This window comes from Myxine glutinosa, chromosome 4 (genome assembly GCF_964187855.1).
Source record: "Myxine glutinosa chromosome 4, kmMyxGlut1.1, whole genome shotgun sequence".
Lineage (NCBI taxonomy): Eukaryota > Metazoa > Chordata > Myxini > Myxiniformes > Myxinidae > Myxine > Myxine glutinosa.
This window is the reverse complement of record NC_136264.1, coordinates 183,574,848-183,596,417: the sequence shown is the minus strand read 5'-3', so window position 1 is coordinate 183,596,417 and position 21,570 is coordinate 183,574,848. Positions and strand designations below refer to the sequence as shown.

At 44.3% G+C, this 21,570-nt stretch overlaps 1 protein-coding gene across 1 annotated transcript; it reads left to right on the top strand.

Moving 5' to 3' along the window:
• The first annotated feature begins 37 nt into the window (after positions 1–37).
• LSM3 (LSM3 homolog, U6 small nuclear RNA and mRNA degradation associated) lies at positions 38–17,958 on the top strand. Its single transcript, XM_068114113.2, has 4 exons — positions 38–215; positions 6,970–7,080; positions 15,492–15,587; positions 17,347–17,958. Exons 1-4 carry the CDS (start codon positions 195–197, stop codon positions 17,425–17,427), a joined length of 309 nt encoding a protein of 102 aa, XP_067970214.1. The 5' UTR covers positions 38–194; the 3' UTR covers positions 17,428–17,958.
• Positions 17,959–21,570: the final 3,612 nt, after the last annotated feature.

The window sequence follows — 21,570 nt, the reverse complement described above, 5'->3', positions numbered from 1 at the left end:
GCAGTTTTCAACGAGAATTCACGGTGAGAAATCTCGCGAGAGTTCTGGATTCATAGAAAAAAGAAAGAGTGAAGGAAGAAAACAAGTAAATAAAATGAAATTATTTGAAGGTTTTAAAATAAATAAATGTACAGGTGGTAACCAGGCAGGTATATTAAAGAGCTTAACATCGCGCAGTGACAACAATCGGAAACATGGCGGATGAGGCAGAACAGGTGAGTGGACCGAGCGTGTTAATGTTATGAACTTTCGCGCTAAGTACTCGGGATCGGGAATTGATAATACATTTGAACGGTTCCTTTAATTAGCAGCCTCAGCTCTTATGGAAGCCGTGACGCTGCAGCACTGAATGTTAGTTGAATCGTCTTAAGTCGGCAAAGCGAGTGTGTTTCAACAAACTGAAAGTCCTTGGAGACCCCCAGGTATTGGCTTTATTTTTCTGGCTCACCAGTTTATAGTCGTTTGCACGTCCACGATGATGGCGAACAATTTTCAAAAAAAAAAACGCAGAAGCGTACGTACTATGTGAATAAGTAGCAGCATCTTAAACCGAGCTAGGCTAGATCGTATTTGTGAAGACACCAAGGCCCAAAAACGATATATAACATATTTGAAAAAGTCATGGACGGATTTGGACGAAACTTCGTGGAGAGGTTGTGTGTGTGACGAGGACAAATAGATTCGATTTTGGTGAAGATCTCAATATGAATGCGGATACGAGAATTATTTAATTTTTAAATGATTCTTCACCTTTGGGTGATGGGGCTAAAAGCGATATATAACATGATATTTAAAAAAGTTATGGACGGATTTGGACGAAACTTGGCGGAGAGGTTGTGTGTGTGACGAGGACAAATAGATTCAATTTTGGTGAAGATCTCAATATGAATGCGGATACGAGAATTATTTAATTTTTAAATGATTCTTCACCTTTGGGAGATTGGGCCAAAAGCGATATATAACATGATATTTAAAAAAGTTATAGACGAGTTATGAATAAACTTGGTGGACAAGTTTGTTAGATGATAAGAACATGCCGATTAGATTTTGGTCCAGATCCGGTTTATCAGTGGGATACAAAACGTAAACCGTTCAGACTGGCGGAAGTATGTGCTCTACTGAGTGCCCGCAAGTTTTGTCTTGCCCTTGTCAACTTTTTATTCCATTCTGGAGCTTTTGAACTTTATACCTTGCGGAATAGATATGAACATCAGGGTTCAATCTGGTCTGTTAGCCCGAGGTCATTAAAGGAGAACCCAAAAGTTTTTTTTTATTGTTTTTTTTCAGAAAACAATTAAAAATCATTAATTATGGCCTAATTAGTAGTTTGTTTTGTTTGAAAATTTTATGACAATCACAAAGTGTCGAAAATAGCCCAAGAATGTCGATTTTTAGCTGTGACGAGCAGCTCCATGAGATGACCGCGTTGTTGTTCTTGTTGTTGGGGTGCCTTTTTGAATATGGTGCCATGCGCATACACTCGGACGTGCATTGGTATGAGGTAAGAACAAGATTCTCCTCATGATGCCTCATGATCCTCGTGATCCTACACGTCGCAGCTGGTGACCACACTGTGGTCATTTTTCTCTTGTTCAATTTCACCAATGAGGTCACGTCGTGATCCCACTTCAATCCAAATGGCGACTTCCATCGAGAAAGTGTATCCCGAGCTCGGATTCCGATAGTGATTCCTCCATCATTAGGACTTCTGAAGGTTCTCAGTATGTTGAAATGGATCAGTGGGAGTGTGAAGAAGCTATTGGAGACAAGATTAGTGATAGAAACACTTGGAGCAATGTGTCTAAAAGCCACACCTCTAAACTGGGAATCGGGGTATATGGATAATGGATATGCTGCTTGATTGTATTTCCTGCATCACCTGTGGAGGTGTCATCTTTATATATTGCAGTGCAAGGGTTTCTTTCTGTGTATGTCTGCACCCTGACGTAACCACACACACACACACACACACACACACACACACACACACACACACACACACACACACACACACACACACACACACACACACACACACACACACACACACACACACACACACACACACACACACACACACACACACACACACACACACGCTCTTGTCTGGGTTATTCCTGCAAAGCTCGAGGGTAAAACACTTGTGAACAGCAATGTTGCAACATAGTTTGCAATTTGTATTACTAGAAGCACATGCTCCCTATGGGAGCTACCAGGGCGGTCATGTTACTATCCCCCATATGGCACGAATGTGCAAGAGCAGTATAATTTTTGGCCCAGCCCCCTAGGGCAGGTCAAATAACCCCAAAATGCAGTTACGGGCACATTTTAAAGGGTTTTAAAAAAAAAATGAAACGTGTATATGCAATCAACATTGGGGGACGCATTAACTATGTAATGTTTTTTTTTGTTGTTATTTGACCCTGGGTTCATACCCCAGGGGGTGGTGACTTTGGGTTACAGGGGTTAAAATGGGGGAAAATTTTAACTCTAAATTTTATATTTGGTGATTTCCGGTGGAACCTTTTGCCATCTTTCAGCTTTGCTTTAGGTGGGAATCGTGGGGATTTGCGATGGAGCGTCATCGACTTTGCTCTCGTTATCTTTCATTATTAATACCATAATGGAGTACCCGCCCTATGGTCGATCTGGTTCCAAGCATACAACACGTTCTTCTGATACATTTCCTTATTTGGGCAGTGTATAGGCAACAGACCGCTGCCTCAAACGATCAGGAAAATAAAAACTAACCCGAGTTGCGTATATGAAGTAAAAACATACGTACTGCCAATGTGCATGTGTAATACAGTGGAACCTTGACTTACGAGTGCCCCAACTTACGAGTTTTTCGAGATACGAGCCGTCGCTCCGGCGGTTTATTGCTTTGAGATGCGAGCCGAGATCCGAGTTACGAGCTTTCGCCACCCGGTCACGTGGTTATATTGCCGTTCAAGTACAGTATCTCTGTCGTATAGCGCTGCATTTTAGTTTTCGCATTTCGGTTATTTTGAGTTTACGCCGCCAGGTGGGTTCCGGTCACGTGGTTATCTTGCCGTGCACGTACAGTACGTATCTCTGTCGTATAGCGCTGCATTTTTTTTTTCGCATTTTGGTTATTTCGAGTTCACGCCGCCAGGTGGGTTCTGGTCACGTGGTTATCTTGCCGTGCACGTACAGTACGTATCTCTGTCGTATAGCGCTGCATTTTTTTTTCCGCATTTTGGTTATTTCGAGTTCACGCCGCCAGGTGGGTTCTGGTCACGTGGTTATCTTGCCGTGCAAGTACAGTACGTATCTCTGTCGTACAGCGCTGCATTTTTTTTTTCGCATTTTGGTTATTTCGGAAAATTTCTTAGTTTTAACCATGGGGCCTAAGAAAGTGAGTGGCAAGTGCAGTGCTGAGAAGAAGAAGAGGATGATGTGCTTGGATATAAAACACGCAATCGTCGAAAAACATGAGCGAGGTGTCGAGGAGGACGTATATAACGGCAGAGGAGAAGAGCATGCCAGGCCACAACTTGTTCAGAATGCCGGCGATAGCTCGCCTTCTCTTTGTGGAAAACACGGTGAGATCCTTAACATCCAACAACTAATGGGACGCAAACGGGGCGCCCAGTTTAGCGGTACACACATTGATGAATCACCCTGCCTGTGATTCACCCATGACAGGTTATAGCTGGGTCGGGATTCAAACCCAGGCTGGACAGTTTAGACTTTAGAGTCAAGTGTGCGTACCTCCAGTCCAGGCCATCCTGCCAACTTGTATGCTGCATACAGGTGAAATATAAAGCGCGAGATATTTTTATATATACTGTATATTTAAAAAAAAATTGGTGTGGTTTTTGGCGGGCTGGAACGGATTAATAGCATTTCAATGCATTTCAATGGGGAAATTTGATTTGAGATACGAGCAATTTGAGTTACGAGCTCGGTCACGGAACGAATTAAACTCGTAAGTCAAGGTTCCACTGTACATCGTGATTATTTAGTGTCGCATCGTGTCATACCGTGACATACATACATACATACATACATACATACATACATACATACATAAATTAATAAACCTGATGGAATTAAACAAAACTTGCACAGGCTCAACATCAGGGTGCTCTCATTAATCTGAAAGTTTCAGCCTTCTAGGTCAAATTATCTCAGAGGAGTAGGTGAAACATATTTTCTACCCCCGTTAATTCACCCCTGATCCACTTTTTTTGAAATCCCGACTTTCTTTCCTGGAAGTTCTAGCTAGCAGTGTCCTTGTGTTTTATACCTCTCCCACCGCCCCCCCCCCCCCCCCCCATTTCCATGCCTCTTCCCCCCAAGCCATCTCCCTCCCACAGATCTCCCGATGTCCCTGCTCTCAAATGTTGTACTTGTGTGCGTTCTCCTCTCTCCCCATCTTGTCTCCTGCTCCCTTCATTAGTCCCCTACCTGTGTACACCGGAGGGGACTATAGGTTTGCACGCCATCCCTCCGTCTGTTCGTCTGTCAGTCCGTCACGCAAAGAACAGTTTTCCGGACTTTTTTTTTCTAAACTCTTAATGCTAATGATTTCAAACTTGGTACATGGTTTCCTCATGATAGGTTACAGATGAAGTTCGAACGTCACGACGTTTCGATCATTTTTGACAAAGTTGTGGCACTTTGTTTATAGAGTTCTCCTCAAGCCGCACCGCGCGCCCTCAGCCTCGTCGCGCGAACGTCACGCGACACAGCGCGTGTATGTATACACATCGATCATTGATCGGTGAACCAGAAAATATAATAAATTACTGATATTTAGCGACTCGAAAGGTTCTTTATCAACAACTTATTTTCTCGTGCTTCTGCTGACCAGTCTGCAAGGTGTATAAATCGAAGTCCCGAGTGCGAATCACAGGTGAGCCCGTCCTGAGGTAATTAGCGATTGGGAACGATTCGGAACTTGTGGGTAAATAACCCTTTGGTAATTTCCCCAGCAGTTTTCCGGACGACAGACTGCCGGTAGGGGACATGTATTGCAGCGCAATACTCAGAATGCTTGTTTTCTCTCGCTCCCTTTATTGTCCCCCGTCGCACAGCGTAGCGAAAGGGGGACAATGGCTTTCCCCTCCGTGCGTGTGTGCGTGCGTGTGTGCGTGCGTGCTTGCGTGCGTGCGTAAGCGAAGGACCGCATTCGAATTTGGTGTGGGTGCAACCCACATCAAAATCCAAGATGGCCGCCGCCATGTATGTCTGATGCCATGTATGTCTTAACCTTGTGAGATGAATATCTTGAAAAATAAGCGAAGTACCAACTTCTAATCTGGTGTGTGGGTGTATCTCGGCATAAGGAAGAACGCTATTGAAAATTGGGTCGCCACGTCAAAATCCAAGATGGCCACCGCCATGTATGTTTGAACCTTGTGAGATGAATATCTTGAAAAATAAGCGACGTACCAACTGCTAATTTGGTGTGTGGGTGTATCTCGGCATAAGGAAGAACGCTATTGAAAATTGGGTCGCCACGTCAAAATCCAAGATGGCCGCCGCCATGTATGTCTGAACCTTGTGAGATGAATATCTTGAAAAATAAGTGAAGTACCAACTTCTAATATGGTGTGTGGGTGTATCGCGGCAGAAGGAAGAACGCTATTGAAAATTGGGGCGCCACATCAAAATCCAAGATGGCCGCCACCATATATATGTCTGAACCTTGAGCGAAATATCTTGAAAAATAAGCGAAGTACCAACTTCTAATCTGGTGTGTGGGTGTATCTAGGCACAAGCAAGAACGCTGTTTAAAATTGGGTCGCCACGTCAAAATCCAAGATGGCCGCCGCCATGTATGTCTGAACCTTGTGAGATGAATATCTTGAAAAATAAGCGAAGTACCAACTTCTAATTTGGTGTGTGGGTGTATCTCGGCATAAGGAAGAACGCTATTGTAAATTGGGTCGCCACGTCAAAATCCAAGATGGCCGCCACCATATATATGTCTGAAACTTGTGAGCGTAATATCGTGAAAAATAAGCAAAGTACCAACTTCTAATCTGGTGTTTGGGTGTAGCTAGGCACAAGGAAGAACGCTATTGAAAATTGGGTCGCCACGTCAAAATCCAAGATGGCCGCCGCCATGTATGTCTGAACCCTGTGAGCGGAATATCTTGAAAAATAAGCGAAGTACCAACTTCTAATCTGGTGTGTGGGTGTATCTAGGCATAAGGAAGAACGCTATTGAAAATTGGGTGGCCACGTCAAAATCCAAGATGGCCGCCTCCATGTATGTCTGAACCTTGTGAGCGAAATATCATATCATAGCATGTTTTCTGCGTCTTCCACTTTGTCAACTCACATCACTTCACCGGGGGGGGGGGGGGACCAAGGCGTAACGCTTGTTTTGTCTTGTGTCCGTTCGTTTTTTTGTCATTAATGTTGGCTCTTACACGACCCTCGATCTTGTATACCAAAAAAAAAAAAACATGTGACAAACTTTCCCTCCATTATGGAGAGAATTCAGTATCTTATCCATTGTAAAAATAATACTTTGGTTTTGATAAAGGTAATTTCAGATTGTTGAAAGTAGGTGGTGGGAGTATTCCATTAGCATTATGTAAAAGGTAAAACATGGGTCGCTCATGACAAGTTGTGAACACTTCAAGGTTGGAATAAATCCTGGATAAGTGGCCACGCAATCGCCTGAGTGCAGAAATTATCCACCGATGCAGCCATGGGAATCGAGCCCACACTGGGATAGTAATAAAACAAGGCTTTACCCGCTCCGTTACAAAGCTGCTCTTTTAAAACTAGGACCTGCTGAAAATATCTCTGGAGCGTCCAGGATGGCACTGATTATCGCCTATGTGAGGTCCAAAGGTGGATTCCTCAAGTGCCGTTGGAGTTTGGCTGAACCCCTTTGTGATGACTAGAATTCCTCGTATGGTGCGAGGTCAAATGTTGATGATTTTTGATTGGTCAATGTTTGTGGCATTGTTTGTGAACTCCCAGACCCAGGCTGGAAGCACCGTGGAAGAACCCCTAGATCTTATCCGACTCAGTTTGGACGAGAGGATCTACGTCAAGATGAGAAATGACCGTGAGCTTCGTGGCAGATTGAATGTATGAAAATAAATTGCTTATGTTTTTTGATTTGAATGAATGATCGTTTTAAGGCCATTTTCCCGCTAGAGCAGGGGTTAGCCTTGCGGGCCCCATGACAATCATGGTTCCCTGTTTGAGGCAATGTTTTTATGGCCGGATGCCCTTCCTGACACCAACCCTTGGTCACGCTCTTACGATGCACAGGGATACGGTGTACCTATTGTTACGTGGTCCTCCCGGTGACTACCTGGTCTCGGTGACCCCCGGACCGTGAGAGGAACTCCGCCAGAAAGATCTATTATTTATGCTCTTTCGTAACGCATAAATCTGAATTCCAATCAATAAGAAACCCCACACCAAGGATCCGGAATAATCAATGATATATTCCCCGAGCAATCAACAACCATCCACAATCAGCAATCAATAGTACAAAGATGTAAACTCATCTATAATAACTCTTAGATGGCCATCTTATACATTCCTCACGTGAGCCCCACTCCCGACTCCCTCCATGGTCAATGTCTTTCTCAATGTCTCCGTACTCCGGTAGTTCGATCTCCGCACGTGGGCGGTTGAACGGACCCTTCCTGACATGCTTTCACCGGGCACGTCCCGTACCGGGAACATCGGCTGCAGCGCGCACCTCCTGGCCAAGCAAAGCGGGTACAGCAAAGCAGGCAAAGCAACACGCGGCTTGCCCAGCGCGCGCGGCCCAAGGTGCGACCTGTACGTGGCCTTGTAGACGATGAGGCGAACTGTGCCAGCTGCTTGGTTCCGTGCACGAACCCACGGCGACTTGACGTGTCAAAGGGTAGTTACACGTCCCGGTAACTCCTCTCGCCAGACGGGCTTTTACACGCCGATTCTGTTACGTTGCTCAATCGATACCGCTCGCGTCCGAGCTCGGCGAGGAAGAAGAAGAATCCTCGCTTCTCCAGGACCTCGTGTCTTTTCTTCTTCCGTTTCCGGTCTCCTTTTTCCCAGAAGGGCTCCTGACCCTTTAATCACAACAACCTTTAATCGAGTCCACATTGATAAGCAAAGACCTGAATAGTAATTCACATACATTCACATAAATATTGTTACGGACACGGCTTAAGATGTTGCTTGACCGAGCGGAATGGCCGCCGTGTTCGCACAGTTTACCCGATTACCCCCAACTCACCCGATTCCACTCGAACGTTGGCCAAATCGCGCTACGCTAAATCAATGATGGAAAGGACACAACGACTGGGATAAATGAAACGACGCAAGGGGTACAGTTCTCAAGACCTCCGGAGGAGGATATAATTAGTGGTGGAGAAAAGGGGTAGATTACAAGGTAGAGTAAGGTAAAAGACAGAAGAGATAGGCACTTAGATACAATCTTATCTATCCCAGACAGACCACAGACAAACGGAACAAGACTGACTTACACAGGGATTGATGGCAGGGAAGGACAGGCAGTCGATAGCACAAGGTGCACCTTGGCTCAGGGACAGGATAAAGCACGGTCCAGTCCAGAGATGCGGGGAGGTGTCACAGCGCTCGGAGGTGGCGTCCTTCTCTCTCCAAGCTCAGCGCGCATCTGACGTCACCTCCCTCTTCCTGCGCATGCTCAGCGGGGAGTCACACGCCCTCGGCTCGTTGGCTCCGCCCCAGATGGGACCGGTCCGCCGCTTCTATTGGGTGCGGGGGTTACCGGGCTCTGCCCTTGACGAGGAGCTGACAGCGAGCCCCTACTTGGTAACCCCGTCGAGCACATGTTCGATGGCGGCTCGTTGGAAAGGCCTGGTGCCCTCCCAACACCCCCTACCAACCAAGCCGGAGTGAGGACGCGCACTCCCCGCGCCGCCGCCGTTGTTGTTGTTGTTGTTGTTGTTGTTGTTGTTGCTGAACCGTGAGGAAGAGCTGCGGGGAGGTATTGGGAGGTCCTAAACTTCCTAACGGTGCCATACAATCACATTCTGGTGCAACGAAGAGTCAGAATTAATGGAAACGAGTCCTTAACTGACATAGACTAAGAATAACTAGCAAGATGTCCTATAGTTGTCTACGTGAGATGCGGTGGACCTGGATGCGACATTTAATGGGGGAAATAGGGGGAGGTCGGGTCTACAGAGTGTTGTTTACAGAAAATGGGACTAGGGAATGGGGGATTGGGGATAGTTGGGAAGTATGGAGGAAATAGGGGAATATTTACAAGCGGATATGGATGGATCCAATATCCCATATCTGCAACAATATGTAACACTATTCTAAATCGGGGTACACACTGGGATCATTCATCCCAGCAAGCTGGTACTCAATTTGCCAACCTCGGAAGGATGACAGGCTGAGTCAACCCCCCTGGCATTAATTCAGCGATCGATCGGGATTCAAACCCAGGATCCTAGGATCCCAAGCCGGCACTCTAACCGCTAAGCCAACACCAGGCTATTTGATTTAATATATTATTTTTTGTGCAAATGTACTGAATCGGCCTTCGGCCTTGAAGTTCAAAAAAAATTGTGGCTAATTATATGCCTGCATGATTTCCCAATTCCAACAGATTCTAGCCTGGTTAGTACTTTGATGAGAAACCTCCCAGAAATGAGGGTGCAACATTGATCAGTTGGTAGTATGCTCACCTTTGAGATAAATGGCATCAATCGATTTGTTTCTTCGAGTCCAATTCGATCAAAACTGTTGTTCTGGTGAAATGCTTTGATGAGGCTGCTGCATCTTGGAGCATAACGTTGTATGGAAGGTGGTGTAAAACCAGCTGCTTCATCTCTATTTGGTTCCAGATGTTGAAACATCCTGCGACGTCTCTCAAAGAGTAGGCCAACATGTGTCAGTGCTCTGACTAGATTTCCTGCCTAACGATCAATGGGATGTGTGAATTAATAAATGGATGTTGATGTGGATGGTACATTTAATGTGCTAACAATGGGGTTCGTATATAGAAATGGATTCACTTAATGGCTGTGGATATGGCACAGACATGATGGGCCAAATGGCCACCTCTTGCATCTGAGTATCAGTTTGGAAAATAATTTTAAAGCTTATCTACTGGGAATATATAAATAAAGGCTCAATTTTATTTCCCACTGGCAGAGTAACCGCCCTACGGGTGACCTATGCATGCAACATGTTCTGACACACACACACACACACACACACACACACACACACACACACACACACACACACACACACACACACACACACACACACACACACACACACACACACACACACCTTTATTTGGGTGGTATATAGGCAATTGACAGCTCCCTCAGTCGCTCCCGAAAATAAAATAAAACTAGAACAATACTCCGACATCACGACGTCGACCAATATGCCTCCGCCGACATTGTTACATCATTGTAAGTTTGATTTAAATCCATTCAGCTGTTCTCCAGTATCACATTTTACCTGACATGACCTGTGACCTCACCAAAATCACCTCACTCCTCACCTTTGATGCCAAAATATAATCAGTTAATCTTTGCATCATGTGTACTTATACCAAGTTTGTTTAGCATACCATCACTTGTTCACAAGTTGGTGCGGCAACATAATTTTTACTTGACATGACCTTTGACCTCAATGTAGTCGGTTCATCTTTGCATCATAATATATAATTATACCAAATTTGGTGAAAATCCCATGAGTGGTTCACAAGTTAGCTCAGTAACATAATTTTTACCTGACGGGACGTGTGACATTAGACCTTTGACCTCTTGACCTCAATCTAATCGGTTCATCTTTGCATCATTATACATTACTGCACCAAGTTTGACCAAGATCCCTTAAGCCGTTCTCAAGTTATCGCGGTAACAAAAACCTATCACGGACAGAAGGCCGGACGGACAACCTGAAAACATAATGCTTCCGGCGACATGGTCGGTGGAGGCATAAAAATGACCTGGGTTACGTGCATGAGTCAAAACATGCCCACTGGTTGTAATTCAAAACGCCTCACTGCACTGGAAAACGTGGGGACAGGAATACCCTCTCTCCAACCTTGAGGTGGTGCTACGCGATACATTTACGTTGAGAATTTGTACTCCCCTCTCCTCCATCCCCTCTCCCCATCCCCCTCCCCCCTCCGCCTCCCTCCCCCGCCCAATCCCAAGATCATGGGTAAAGATAAAGACACCCCTAAATATTAATTGGAATCATGCTGATACTATGTAACAAGTCTCTGGAGGTCCTGTAATCAGTCCACTAACTGGAGGAGGTGTAGTGCGACATACAAACAAACTCTGGTCTGTGAATTATAGTAAGACTAGCAGAAGTACCCGGCTTTGCTGGGCAGGGGAGGGGAACAGGGGGAGCGGAGGAGAGGGGAGAGGAGGAGGAGGAGGGGAGGGGGGGGGGGGGGGGGAAGGGGACCAGTCAGAAGTGGAAGCTCTTTTACGGAAAATTTATATCTTAAAGGGAAGGGGGGAAAGGGAGGGGAGGGGAGGGGGTAAGGAGAGGGGGAAGGGGAGCAGTCAGAAGTGGAAGCTCTTTTACGGAAAATTTATATCTTAAAGGGGAGGGGGGAAAGGGAGGGGAGGGGGTAAGGAGAGGGGGAAGGGGAGCAGTCAGAAGTGGAAGCTCTTTTACAGAGAATTTATATCTTAAAGGGGAGGGGGCTGGAGGGGAGGGGGGGGGGGCGGTTAGTACTTTTTTTTTTCTCTTTTTTTTAAACTCCAAAAAAACGAACTTTTCTTTTTTCAATATATATATATATATTGCTGAAAACACTCCCAGGCACTCACTGATGAACCTCTGAAAGTTTGATGAAGATCCGTTCAGCCATCTCTGAATAAAACGCGGACACACAGATAACTCATGTTTATATTTATTTATTTATTTATATATATATATATATATATATATATATACGTAGTGTGTTCAAAAAGTATCCGACCTTTATTTTTCGTGCGTAAAAAAAAAAGAAGCTCGGGAGGCGTTGATTGGTGCACGTATGTAGGCGATCCTAATGGGCACGCGTTAATTTTTTCCCACCTCCAGAAGCTGTCATTCGACGGCAGACCGCCGATGAGTGAGGAAATGTAAATGAGCGCCGTCGGATTTTCGTTTTTGACAAAATGACGGAAAAACTTGAACAACGCTACTGCATCAAATTTTGTGTTTCATCAAACTTGCATCAAAACTGCAACTTGGTTTCTGGGTTGTACCCATAAACCCAGGACTCATCGCCAGTGATCACTGTGTTGAGGAAGCTGGGATCGCTGTTCACAGTCTCCAGCATGTCCTGTGCGATCTCCAAACGGAGTTGCTTCTGCTCAATCGTTAGCAGCTTTGGTACGAACTTCGCTGAGATTCTCCTGAAGCCCAAATCCTCCTTCATAATGGAATGAACGGTGTTGAATCTTGCGGATCGTTTCCACTTGGGAATCGCCAAGCTTTACACAAAATTTGATGCAGTAGCGTTGTTCAAGTTTTTCCGTCATTTTGTCAAAAACGAAAATCCGACGGCGCTCACTTACATGTCCTCACTCATCGGCGGTCTGCCGTCGAATGACAGCTTCTGCAGGTGGGAAAAAATTCACGCGTGCGCATTAGGATCGCCTACATACGTGCACCAATCAACGCCTCCCTAGCTTCTTTTTTTTTTACGCACGAAAAATAAAGGTCAGATACTTTTTGAACACAGTAGTATATATATATATCGGGATTTAAATTTAATTCAAAAATTGATCCAGACGTCTATTCTCTTTCAAACCGACAGAGGTAGTTATTTATCACAGCATCTGTAGAATTTTCACCCTTTTACTCGACTCCGTTTCGCTGTTATTTAGTGGAGCAAAAAGTCAACTGAGCTTTATAGATGTTTAGATTATACGGGTATGTGTTGCTAGTATGTTGCATACACCGTATCACGATATGATATCTTCGACAGGACCAGACAATATCTCAAATATCCACCTGAAGAACCTCGGCCATTTAGCCATTAAGGCAAGACCTAATATACAACCTTTTTTTTCTTCTTTTTTTTTTTTTCCATATAAGATCGAGGCTCGTGTCGGAGCTAACATCAATCACAAAAAAAAATGGACACACAAAACATACACTAAAGGGAGTGGGAGACAAGATGTGGAGAGAGAGGGAAGCACACAAGCACAACAGCAGAGAACAGGGACATTGGAAGATCTGTGGGGGGGGGAGGAGGCATGGGAAGGCAGGTGGGGGGGGGGGGGGCTAGAGGGGTGGTGTGGGAGAGGTATAAAAGACATGGACACTGCTAGAACTTCCAGGATTTGAATTAACGGGGGTAGAAGAAAGGTTTTGGATGGGGGAAGATAAGAGATGGTGGTGAACAGCTGTTTTAAAGACCTGGAAAAGAGGAATGGGATTGAAGAGAGTGAGGGAGTTTGTTCCATAGGTGGGAGTAAAGAGGAGTGAAGGTGAGCAGAGAGTCTAGATTTTGGCAATTTCATCAGAAGAGGGTTGCTGGCAGATCTTGTGCGACCTGTAGGAATATTTGGGGGACAGAGCACAGATAGAGCTGGGGGAACCTAGGCCGGATAGGAGTCGGTAGAAGACAGAAAGAACACCGACCAACCTGCCTGCGATGAGTGAGTGAAAGGCTCTCTGAGTTAGCTTCACCACAGGAGATTCCAATGATTCTGGAAGCTTTGGTTTCAACAGCGTGAAGACGAGCCAAGTGTGAGGCAGGAGCACCAGTCCAGAGGGGAGGACAGTGTTCCATTGAGCTGCGGATGAAAGCCTTGTATGTGGTGAGGAGCTCAGGTGTGCCAAGGAAGGACTTCACACGACGGACGATGCCCAGTCGGCGACTGGCTTTGGAGACCAGCTTGGAAAGGTGGTTTTCCCAGGAAAGATCATGGCAGATAGTGAGACCCAAAAGCTTGAGTGACAGAACTTCTTGGAGAGAATTATTCAGAAAGTGGATGGGAGGGTTTTCCAGTTAGTCTTTTCGGAGAGACATATTAAGAGTGTGAGATTTGTCAGGATTGAAAGACATGTTTCACTTGTTTGACCAGTCTGTGATTTTGTTCAGGTCTGCAGAGAGTGAGGAGGCTGCAGACTACCGATCTGAGGGATGAGGAATGGAGCGGCAGAGAGTGAAGTCATCAGCAAAGAGATAGAGAGGATTTTCAAGAGAGTCAGAGAGATCATTTATGAAGACCAAAAAAAGCACAGGGCCCAGAACACTGCCTTGGGGAACTACTGCCTGAACAGGAAGGGGAGATGAGAGAAACCCATTCAGGGCCACACGTTGACTACGACTAGAGAGGAAGTCCGCAAGCCAAGCGTGGAGATTTCCATGGATCCCATAGGAGGAGAGTTTGGTGAGCAGAGCGGGGTGCCAGACAGTATCGAAGGCACGTGATATGTTAAGGGAGACAGCTCTAATTTCCTGTTTGGCATTGAGGACCTCCATCCATTGTTGAGACAGCAGAAGCAGCATGTCCAGAGTAGAGTGCATCGGTCGGACACCAAATTTGATGATCAGAGATCAAGCCATTTGAGAAGAGGAAAGATTTGATATCCGAAGCATTGATGAATTTACATGACTTTGCTGATAATTGGGAGAAGGCTGATTGGTCTGTAGTTGCAAAGATCTGTTTTTGCACCTTTTTGTGTAAAGCGGTGATGTTGGCTGATTTCCAAGGTGATGGCAGATGACCTTGAGCAAAAGAGAGGGTGAAGAGAACAGAGAGAGGGAGTAAAAGAGTGGTGGAGCAGGATTTTAGGACCCGTGGGCTGATGCCGTCAGGTCCAGTTGCAGAATCAGAGTCGAGGGCTGACACAAACTTTCCCACCTTGTCAGTAGGAAAGGACACAGAGTCCAGGAACAGCTGGGTGCGACTGGGTTCGGTGGGTACAGAGAGTGATGGGTTTGGGACGCAAGATTTAGAGGCGCAAACAGAGTTGAGGCATTCAGCCTTTTCACGTGCGGAGTCAGCTGTGTAGCCGTTTGAGGTAAGCGAGGGGATGGAGGAGGAAACAAACACCAGAAGCGGATTTGACCAGACGCCACCAGGATTTGGAAGAGGGAGACAGATAAGAGAGTTCGGTTTTGAGAGTGGAGAGATGTTGTTTCCTGGCTCTCCTGAGGGTGGACACACACTTGTTTCGGGCTTTGTGAAAGTAAATGAGATTTCCTTCCATTGGATTTGCTTTCCAGGAGGCGAAGGCAAGTTGTTTCTGGGCATCTGCCTCACCACAAGATTCCGTGTACCATGGACGGGAGGAAGGGTATGACAACTGAAGGCGAGATGGGATAAATCTGTGCATGAGAGAGAGAGCAATTTACTTTGGAAGAATTCCCAGGATGAGTTGATGTCAGAGGCGGTAGAGATGGGAGACCAGTCCAGATGATTGATGGCTGCTTGAAGACTTGTGTGTTGAATTGTTTGTTGAATTGTGTTTGGTTTTTAACTGGTGAGGATTTTTTGGGAATGTGCTTATGTATCTGACAGGCATACGACCAGCACTTAAACATGATCCTTGGGGATGTGGAAGAGACCGTGACAACAGTTGAGATTGATGAAGAAACCTATGAAGAGATATACAAGGTATCGATTTGACTGAGTATTTCTGTGCCTTTGTTTTCTCATCATAATTTTATTTAACAACCAAACAGGTATTTAAAAATTAGTCAAATTGATGACTTTGCTATAAAATTTTACAAAGGTCTTGGAGGGTTTATAAAGCAAGCAGAACGTGACTTTTTGTAACTCGATAAAGCACGGCAGTTAGCAGGCACTATAATTTTGGTAAACATAGACACGAGACTGTAGACACATTAGACGTGACTGTTGAATCAGGCACAAGACCATAATTGGGGGAAAAAAGTGTGCATGTGTGATCGACTGTGTGAGCAATCAATATTCAATCATTGATTGACAAGACTAAAAACATTCTGCATCGGTAAAAAAATTAATTCACTAAAAAAAAAAAGAAGTTCATATAAAATAAATGAAATGAAATTAAATTATTAATTATTATTAATTAAATTAAATAAAAAATAAAATTCATTTTTAAAAAAAGTGTGCGTGTGTGATCGACTGTGAGCAATCAATATTCACTCATTCATTGGTCGCAACACTAAAAACATTCTACATGGGGGTCACTTCTACCATGAATGTTTTGTCTCAATCAGACATGTGGTTGCTGAGAAAAATGAGGTTTAGCCCGTACTGTCGGATGGATGGATGGATGGATGGACGGATGGACGGATGGACGGACGGGCGGACAACCCAAAAACATAATGCGTCCGGCCACCTTCGGGGGTGGAGGCATTCAAAATGTACACTCTGCATATGTGTGGGTAGGGGAGCACATTTGTGACGTTTCGTGTTGATCGGATCTGGTTCATTTTTCTATCCAAGATGGCTGCCAAACCACGTGACCTACGACATCATCATATTCAAACTATATAGCAACAATGGTGTTAGATGGTATTTGCAAAATTTTGCATCAATAGGTTAAGCAGTTTCAGAGATATATTTCTTTTATATTTTCCTTCAATCCAATATGACTGCCACACCATGTGACAAATGAAGTTTTCGTGGTCAGATTTTAATCGCCATGCTTAGTCAATGACATGTAAAGTTTCGAGTCCATCGATTTGGTGGTTTGGGAAAAGATGTTTTTTTAGGATTTCAGGTTAAATCCAATATGGCTGCCAAACCATGTGAACTATGATGTCATAAATTTAATATTTAAGTACAAATGTGTCATAGATAATGTGCATGCAATTTCAGATTTTTATGACAAGGAATTCAATTAAAACATTTTTTCTCTGGTATACCACTTCACCTATGATGTCATCATTATCATGCTTTTGTTCCCCATTGGGAGTACTTGACAATGTGCCAAGTTTAAAAAATTTCCATTCAGTGGTTTCCGAGAAATAATTGTTTAATTATTTGCATTTAATCCAAGATGGCTGCCATACAACGTGACCTTTGACATCACAATTATTATAACATTCTGCATGGGTGTCACTCCTACCCTGAAAGTTTTGTCTCAAGTGGACATGTGGTTGCTGAGAAAAACGTGGTTTAGCCCGTACGGATGGATGGATGGATGGATGGACGGACGGACAACCCGAAAACCACCTTTGGGGGTGGAGGCATAAAGACAGACAGACAGACAGATAGGGGTGAAAACATAACCTCCATATACCTTTGGTGGTGGAAGTAATAAATAGAAAATACAACGTTCACACTTAATATAAATCTTGTTGTGGCCATGCGATAATCATCATGTTACTGTATTTCGAACTCTTGCTGAACTATTGAACTGTTGTGCTCCTCATCCTCCCTGCAGTCGACAAAACGAAACATCCCGATGCTGTTTGTAAGAGGTGATGGAGTTATACTGGTGGCTCCACCCCTCCGTGTTGCCTGATTGAGAACATTTCCTATTTGTGTGCGAATGCAAAAGAAAATATTCCCACAAAAGCATTCCGATATATCAACAGTCACCCGTGGGTGAGAAGGTGGAGAATAACCTCCAATATAAATGCAAGTTTTTGGTCTTGAAGATGAGGTGTCAATTGGAGGTTTTATAGGGAGAAAAGTGTTTCTATCAATCCCAGTAATGGTTGGGCCAAGTGCACCTGGGACTGAATTATTGGCTGGTTAGCTGCAGCAGCATTTGGCAGTGTCATGAGGAAGTAAACAACCCAGCTAACTGCACAAGTCTCACATTGTGGTAATTGGTCGCATCCAGGCATGTTGTCCTCTTAAGCAGTCCATCGATCAGTACTGAAGACCAAGCACTGGTTCCAATTTTATGAAAACACAAGTCTCATTTCTGCAGCTGCTGCAATTTATCTGCTTGTTTTTGTTTCCGTTTTATACATTTTTGGAATTGACAAATGGTACACTTGGTTCTTGTTGACATGACAATGTTCTTGATAAAGAATATCGTGTATTATTTTATGGTGTATTATTTTGTCTTGATAAGATGGTGCAAACGTTAGCCTTTCTAATCTGGCATCAATTTTCAGCTTGAACATAAACGGTCAGATCGTGGCTTCACTGGCATGGCGTTGCAATGCAAAATGTGCCGTCCCTCTGAAGAACCTTCAATTGGCGACCTCCCTGCTCTCATCCCAGTCACGTTTGCCCCGTTTATTTTGCTTGTTTCCTTCCCGATGAAAGACTCAGTTCGTTTGTATGCAGCACCAGGCTGCAAGGTAGCATCTTTTGCTTCGGACAAAGCTGTGCCACTGATGCGATGCCCTCTTTAGGCTAGGGCAGGCATTTATAATTTGCTGAGGGTGCCGGAGATGACTCGCCTTCTCTTCACGAAGGACAACGTGGGATCATTAACGTCCACTGACTAATGCCGGCAGATGGAACGTCCATTTAACAACCATCCGAGGGACGGCACACACATTGATGAATCGCCCTGCCTGTGAAATACTGGGAGGACAGTTCATAGCTGGGTCGGGATTCAAACCCATGCTGAACAACTTCGAGGTGAGTGTGCGTACCTCTCGGTCATCCTGTCGTTCCCCTTTTACAGTTGTTTTCATATGCAGCCTGTGGCTGCTGGTTGTATCATTTCTCTGGAAGCGCGTTTATGACGCTGATGCAGTGCCCCAATTACCAGTGAACTGGTACTCAATTTGTGGACCTCGGAAAGATGACAGGCCGAGTCAACCCCCCATGGCGTTCAATGATAGACCGGTATTCAAACTCAGGATCCTAGGATCCCAAGCCAGCACCTTAACTGTTAAGCCAATGCCAGGCTCCTTTTACAGTAGCTGATTACCACAAGTGCCAGCATCCTGGCCAAATTTCCAAAAATCCTGCCTTATCCACAGGATGAGGCACATCAAGGGTACAGCCATGTTCCAAACGCTGATGCTATCAATAGCCAGGTGCTGTACAAGACTTGTGTATAATTATTAATTGATTATCAGAAATTGAGCCATTTTTGTACATGAATAGGCAAGAAAATGTCTCGCACTCCCCCGCCCCCACCCCCCCCCAATAATTTTTTTTAGTTGCAATGATTGGTCGAGATACTTGGCATATTCAGAAGTTGTGCTTGCATGCACTAAATGAGTCGTTTCTCTCCCAAAATCCAAACGTACCCGTCCTTTTCTCTTTTGTGTAGAATTGCCTCTGTTCCATCTTGCTCTTGTCCTTCGGCACAGTAGTTTATCATGCCCCTCATTTTATCCCTCATGCCCACCCATTATCCTTTTGCATCCACACTACAAAGTCCTTTATCAACCTACATCTAATGACTAATCTCTGATATATATTTGTCTCCCTTTTCAACTTATTCCCCAACTGTTTATGTTATATTTTCAAATAATCGTTCTGACTTGTGCGTGCGTGCGTGCGTGCGTGCGACAGGCCAAGGACAGCAACACACCTTTTTGGTCAGGATCTGGATAGAATAATTTTTAAGTGATTCTTAACCATTGAGAAGGCCAGAAACGATATATAGCACTGGATCTCACGAAGTTAGGGATGGATTTGGACGAAACTTGGTGGACATGTTGGGGGCGTGTGACCAGGAAGGATTCATTCAATGTCGGTGAAGATCTGAATTCTGACGCAAGAATAAAAAATTTGTGACTTTACCTTATAAAGATGGGGATAAAAACGATATACTGTACTGTATAGCATGATATCTCAAAATGTTGTGGACGAGTTATGACAAAACTAGGTGGAAGAGTTCGTTTGGTGAGAAGAATAAACCATTTGGATTTTGGTTCAGATCCGACCTATCGGTGGGATACAAAACGTAAACTGTTCAGCTTGGCGGAGGTATGTGCCCTTGAGTGCCGTTATTACCCTGCGCTCATGAAGCGAAAAGCAGGGTTAAAGATTCAGGTACATACATGTGCCGTGTGCCTTACGTGTGTGTGCCGTATGTGTTTGCATTTTAAAAACTAGCAACAGTACCCACCTTATGGGCGGGGCTTCAATTGGGAAGCCCAAATGAAAAGGGAAAATATCAGAAATTGAAGGCTTTTTTTAATTTTAAATGATTCCTATAAACATCCGTTGAATCATATCACATGCAAATCATCAAAATCTAAACAGTACATGGCGCCCATTTTGAAAAAAGATTTAATTCTGCAAAACGGAAGCGGCCGCTGCACGTCTTTCTCAGTCGCACGTTTATGTGTGAAGAGTGCGCGCCGAATCTGTAACACGGAAGCGGCCGCTACACCTGTTTCTCAGTCGCATTGCACACGCTGCTGTGTTACTTCGGAGCCGCACGTTTATATAGGAAGAGTTCGTCAGGAGTCTATCTACTCTTCTGGTACGTAGAATAAACTATTTGTAGAATTTCAACAAAAGCCACATCACTGTTCATATCGGTAAATATTATTCCATTGTGTTTGGGAAAATTGGAAAAACAATATAGCCTATTTTGGTCCCAAGAATACCCACCCAAAATATCGTTGCGATCGGGTGAGCCTTTTTTGCGGTGCATTCGAACGGACGGACGGACATTTGGTCAATCATAGTAAGATTCATTTTCTCGGCAACCGTTGGTCCGATTGACACAACATTTTACCATAGAAGCGCCTCCGCCTCTATAATTTTTATATTCATAATTATGACGTCATAGGTCACGTGGTATGGACGCCATCTTGGAAAATCGTTAGACCTCTATTTCCCAAACCACTCAATGGAAAAAATTGAAACATGGCTCGTTGTCAAGTCCTAACCATGGGGAATAAGATATGTTGCTGGTGATGTCATCAGTGCCTTAATTACGACGTCATAATTTGACAAGTACAACGCTTTATCTGATCAGTATGAATACAACAAAAATTCCTCTGCAACTGTTAGTCCAACGCACACCAAATTTTCAGAATGTATGCGGTTCCTGTAGAATTTTTTTTTAAATCATAATTATAACGTCATAGGTCACTCACGTCGTACAGACGCCATCTTGGAAAAAATCGAAAAAAGTTGCACCTCTATCACTGAAACCGCTCCATGGAAAAAATTGAAACATGGCTCATTGTCAAGTACTGCCCTTGGGGAAGAAGATATGTTCATGATGATTTCATCAGTGCCTTCGTTATGACGTCATAATTCGACAAAGTACAACACTTATCCGATCATTGTGAATTTTTTTTTTCTCAGCAACTGTTGGTCTGATGGGCACGAAAATTTCACCATGGGAGCACCTCCTCGTATAATATTTTAATGATAATCATGGCGTCATAGGTCATGTGGTGCAGGTGCCATCTTGGAAAACCCATAAAATGTTGCACCTCTATATCTCCAAAACCGCTGCATGGAAAAAATTGAAACCTGTCTCATTGTGAAGAACTCCATATGGGGAGTAGGGGTTTTAAACGATGACGTCATTGATGCCATAATTATGACGTCATAATTCGACAGGGACAACGCTTAGTCTGATCAGTTTGAAATGTATTGAGCATGATCTATGCAACAATTATAAGAGAGAATATAAATTTTTGATGTCATCGCTCACGTGGTCTCGCAGCCATATTGGATCAAAGAAAAAAAATGTTCAAAAACAGAAGAGTTGGCTCGCAAC

What these genes read in the sequence shown, in the direction of transcription:
- LSM3 (XM_068114113.2), top strand. Translation starts at nt 195, where the DNA reads ATGGCGGATGAGGCAGAACAG. An exon ending in TGGCGGATGAGGCAGAACAG is followed by an intron (nt 216 to 6,969) that starts GTGAGTGGACCG and finishes GTGAACTCCCAG; the next exon opens with ACCCAGGCTGGAAGCACCGT. An exon ending in AGCTTCGTGGCAGATTGAAT is followed by an intron (nt 7,081 to 15,491) that starts GTATGAAAATAA and finishes TGTATCTGACAG; the next exon opens with GCATACGACCAGCACTTAAA.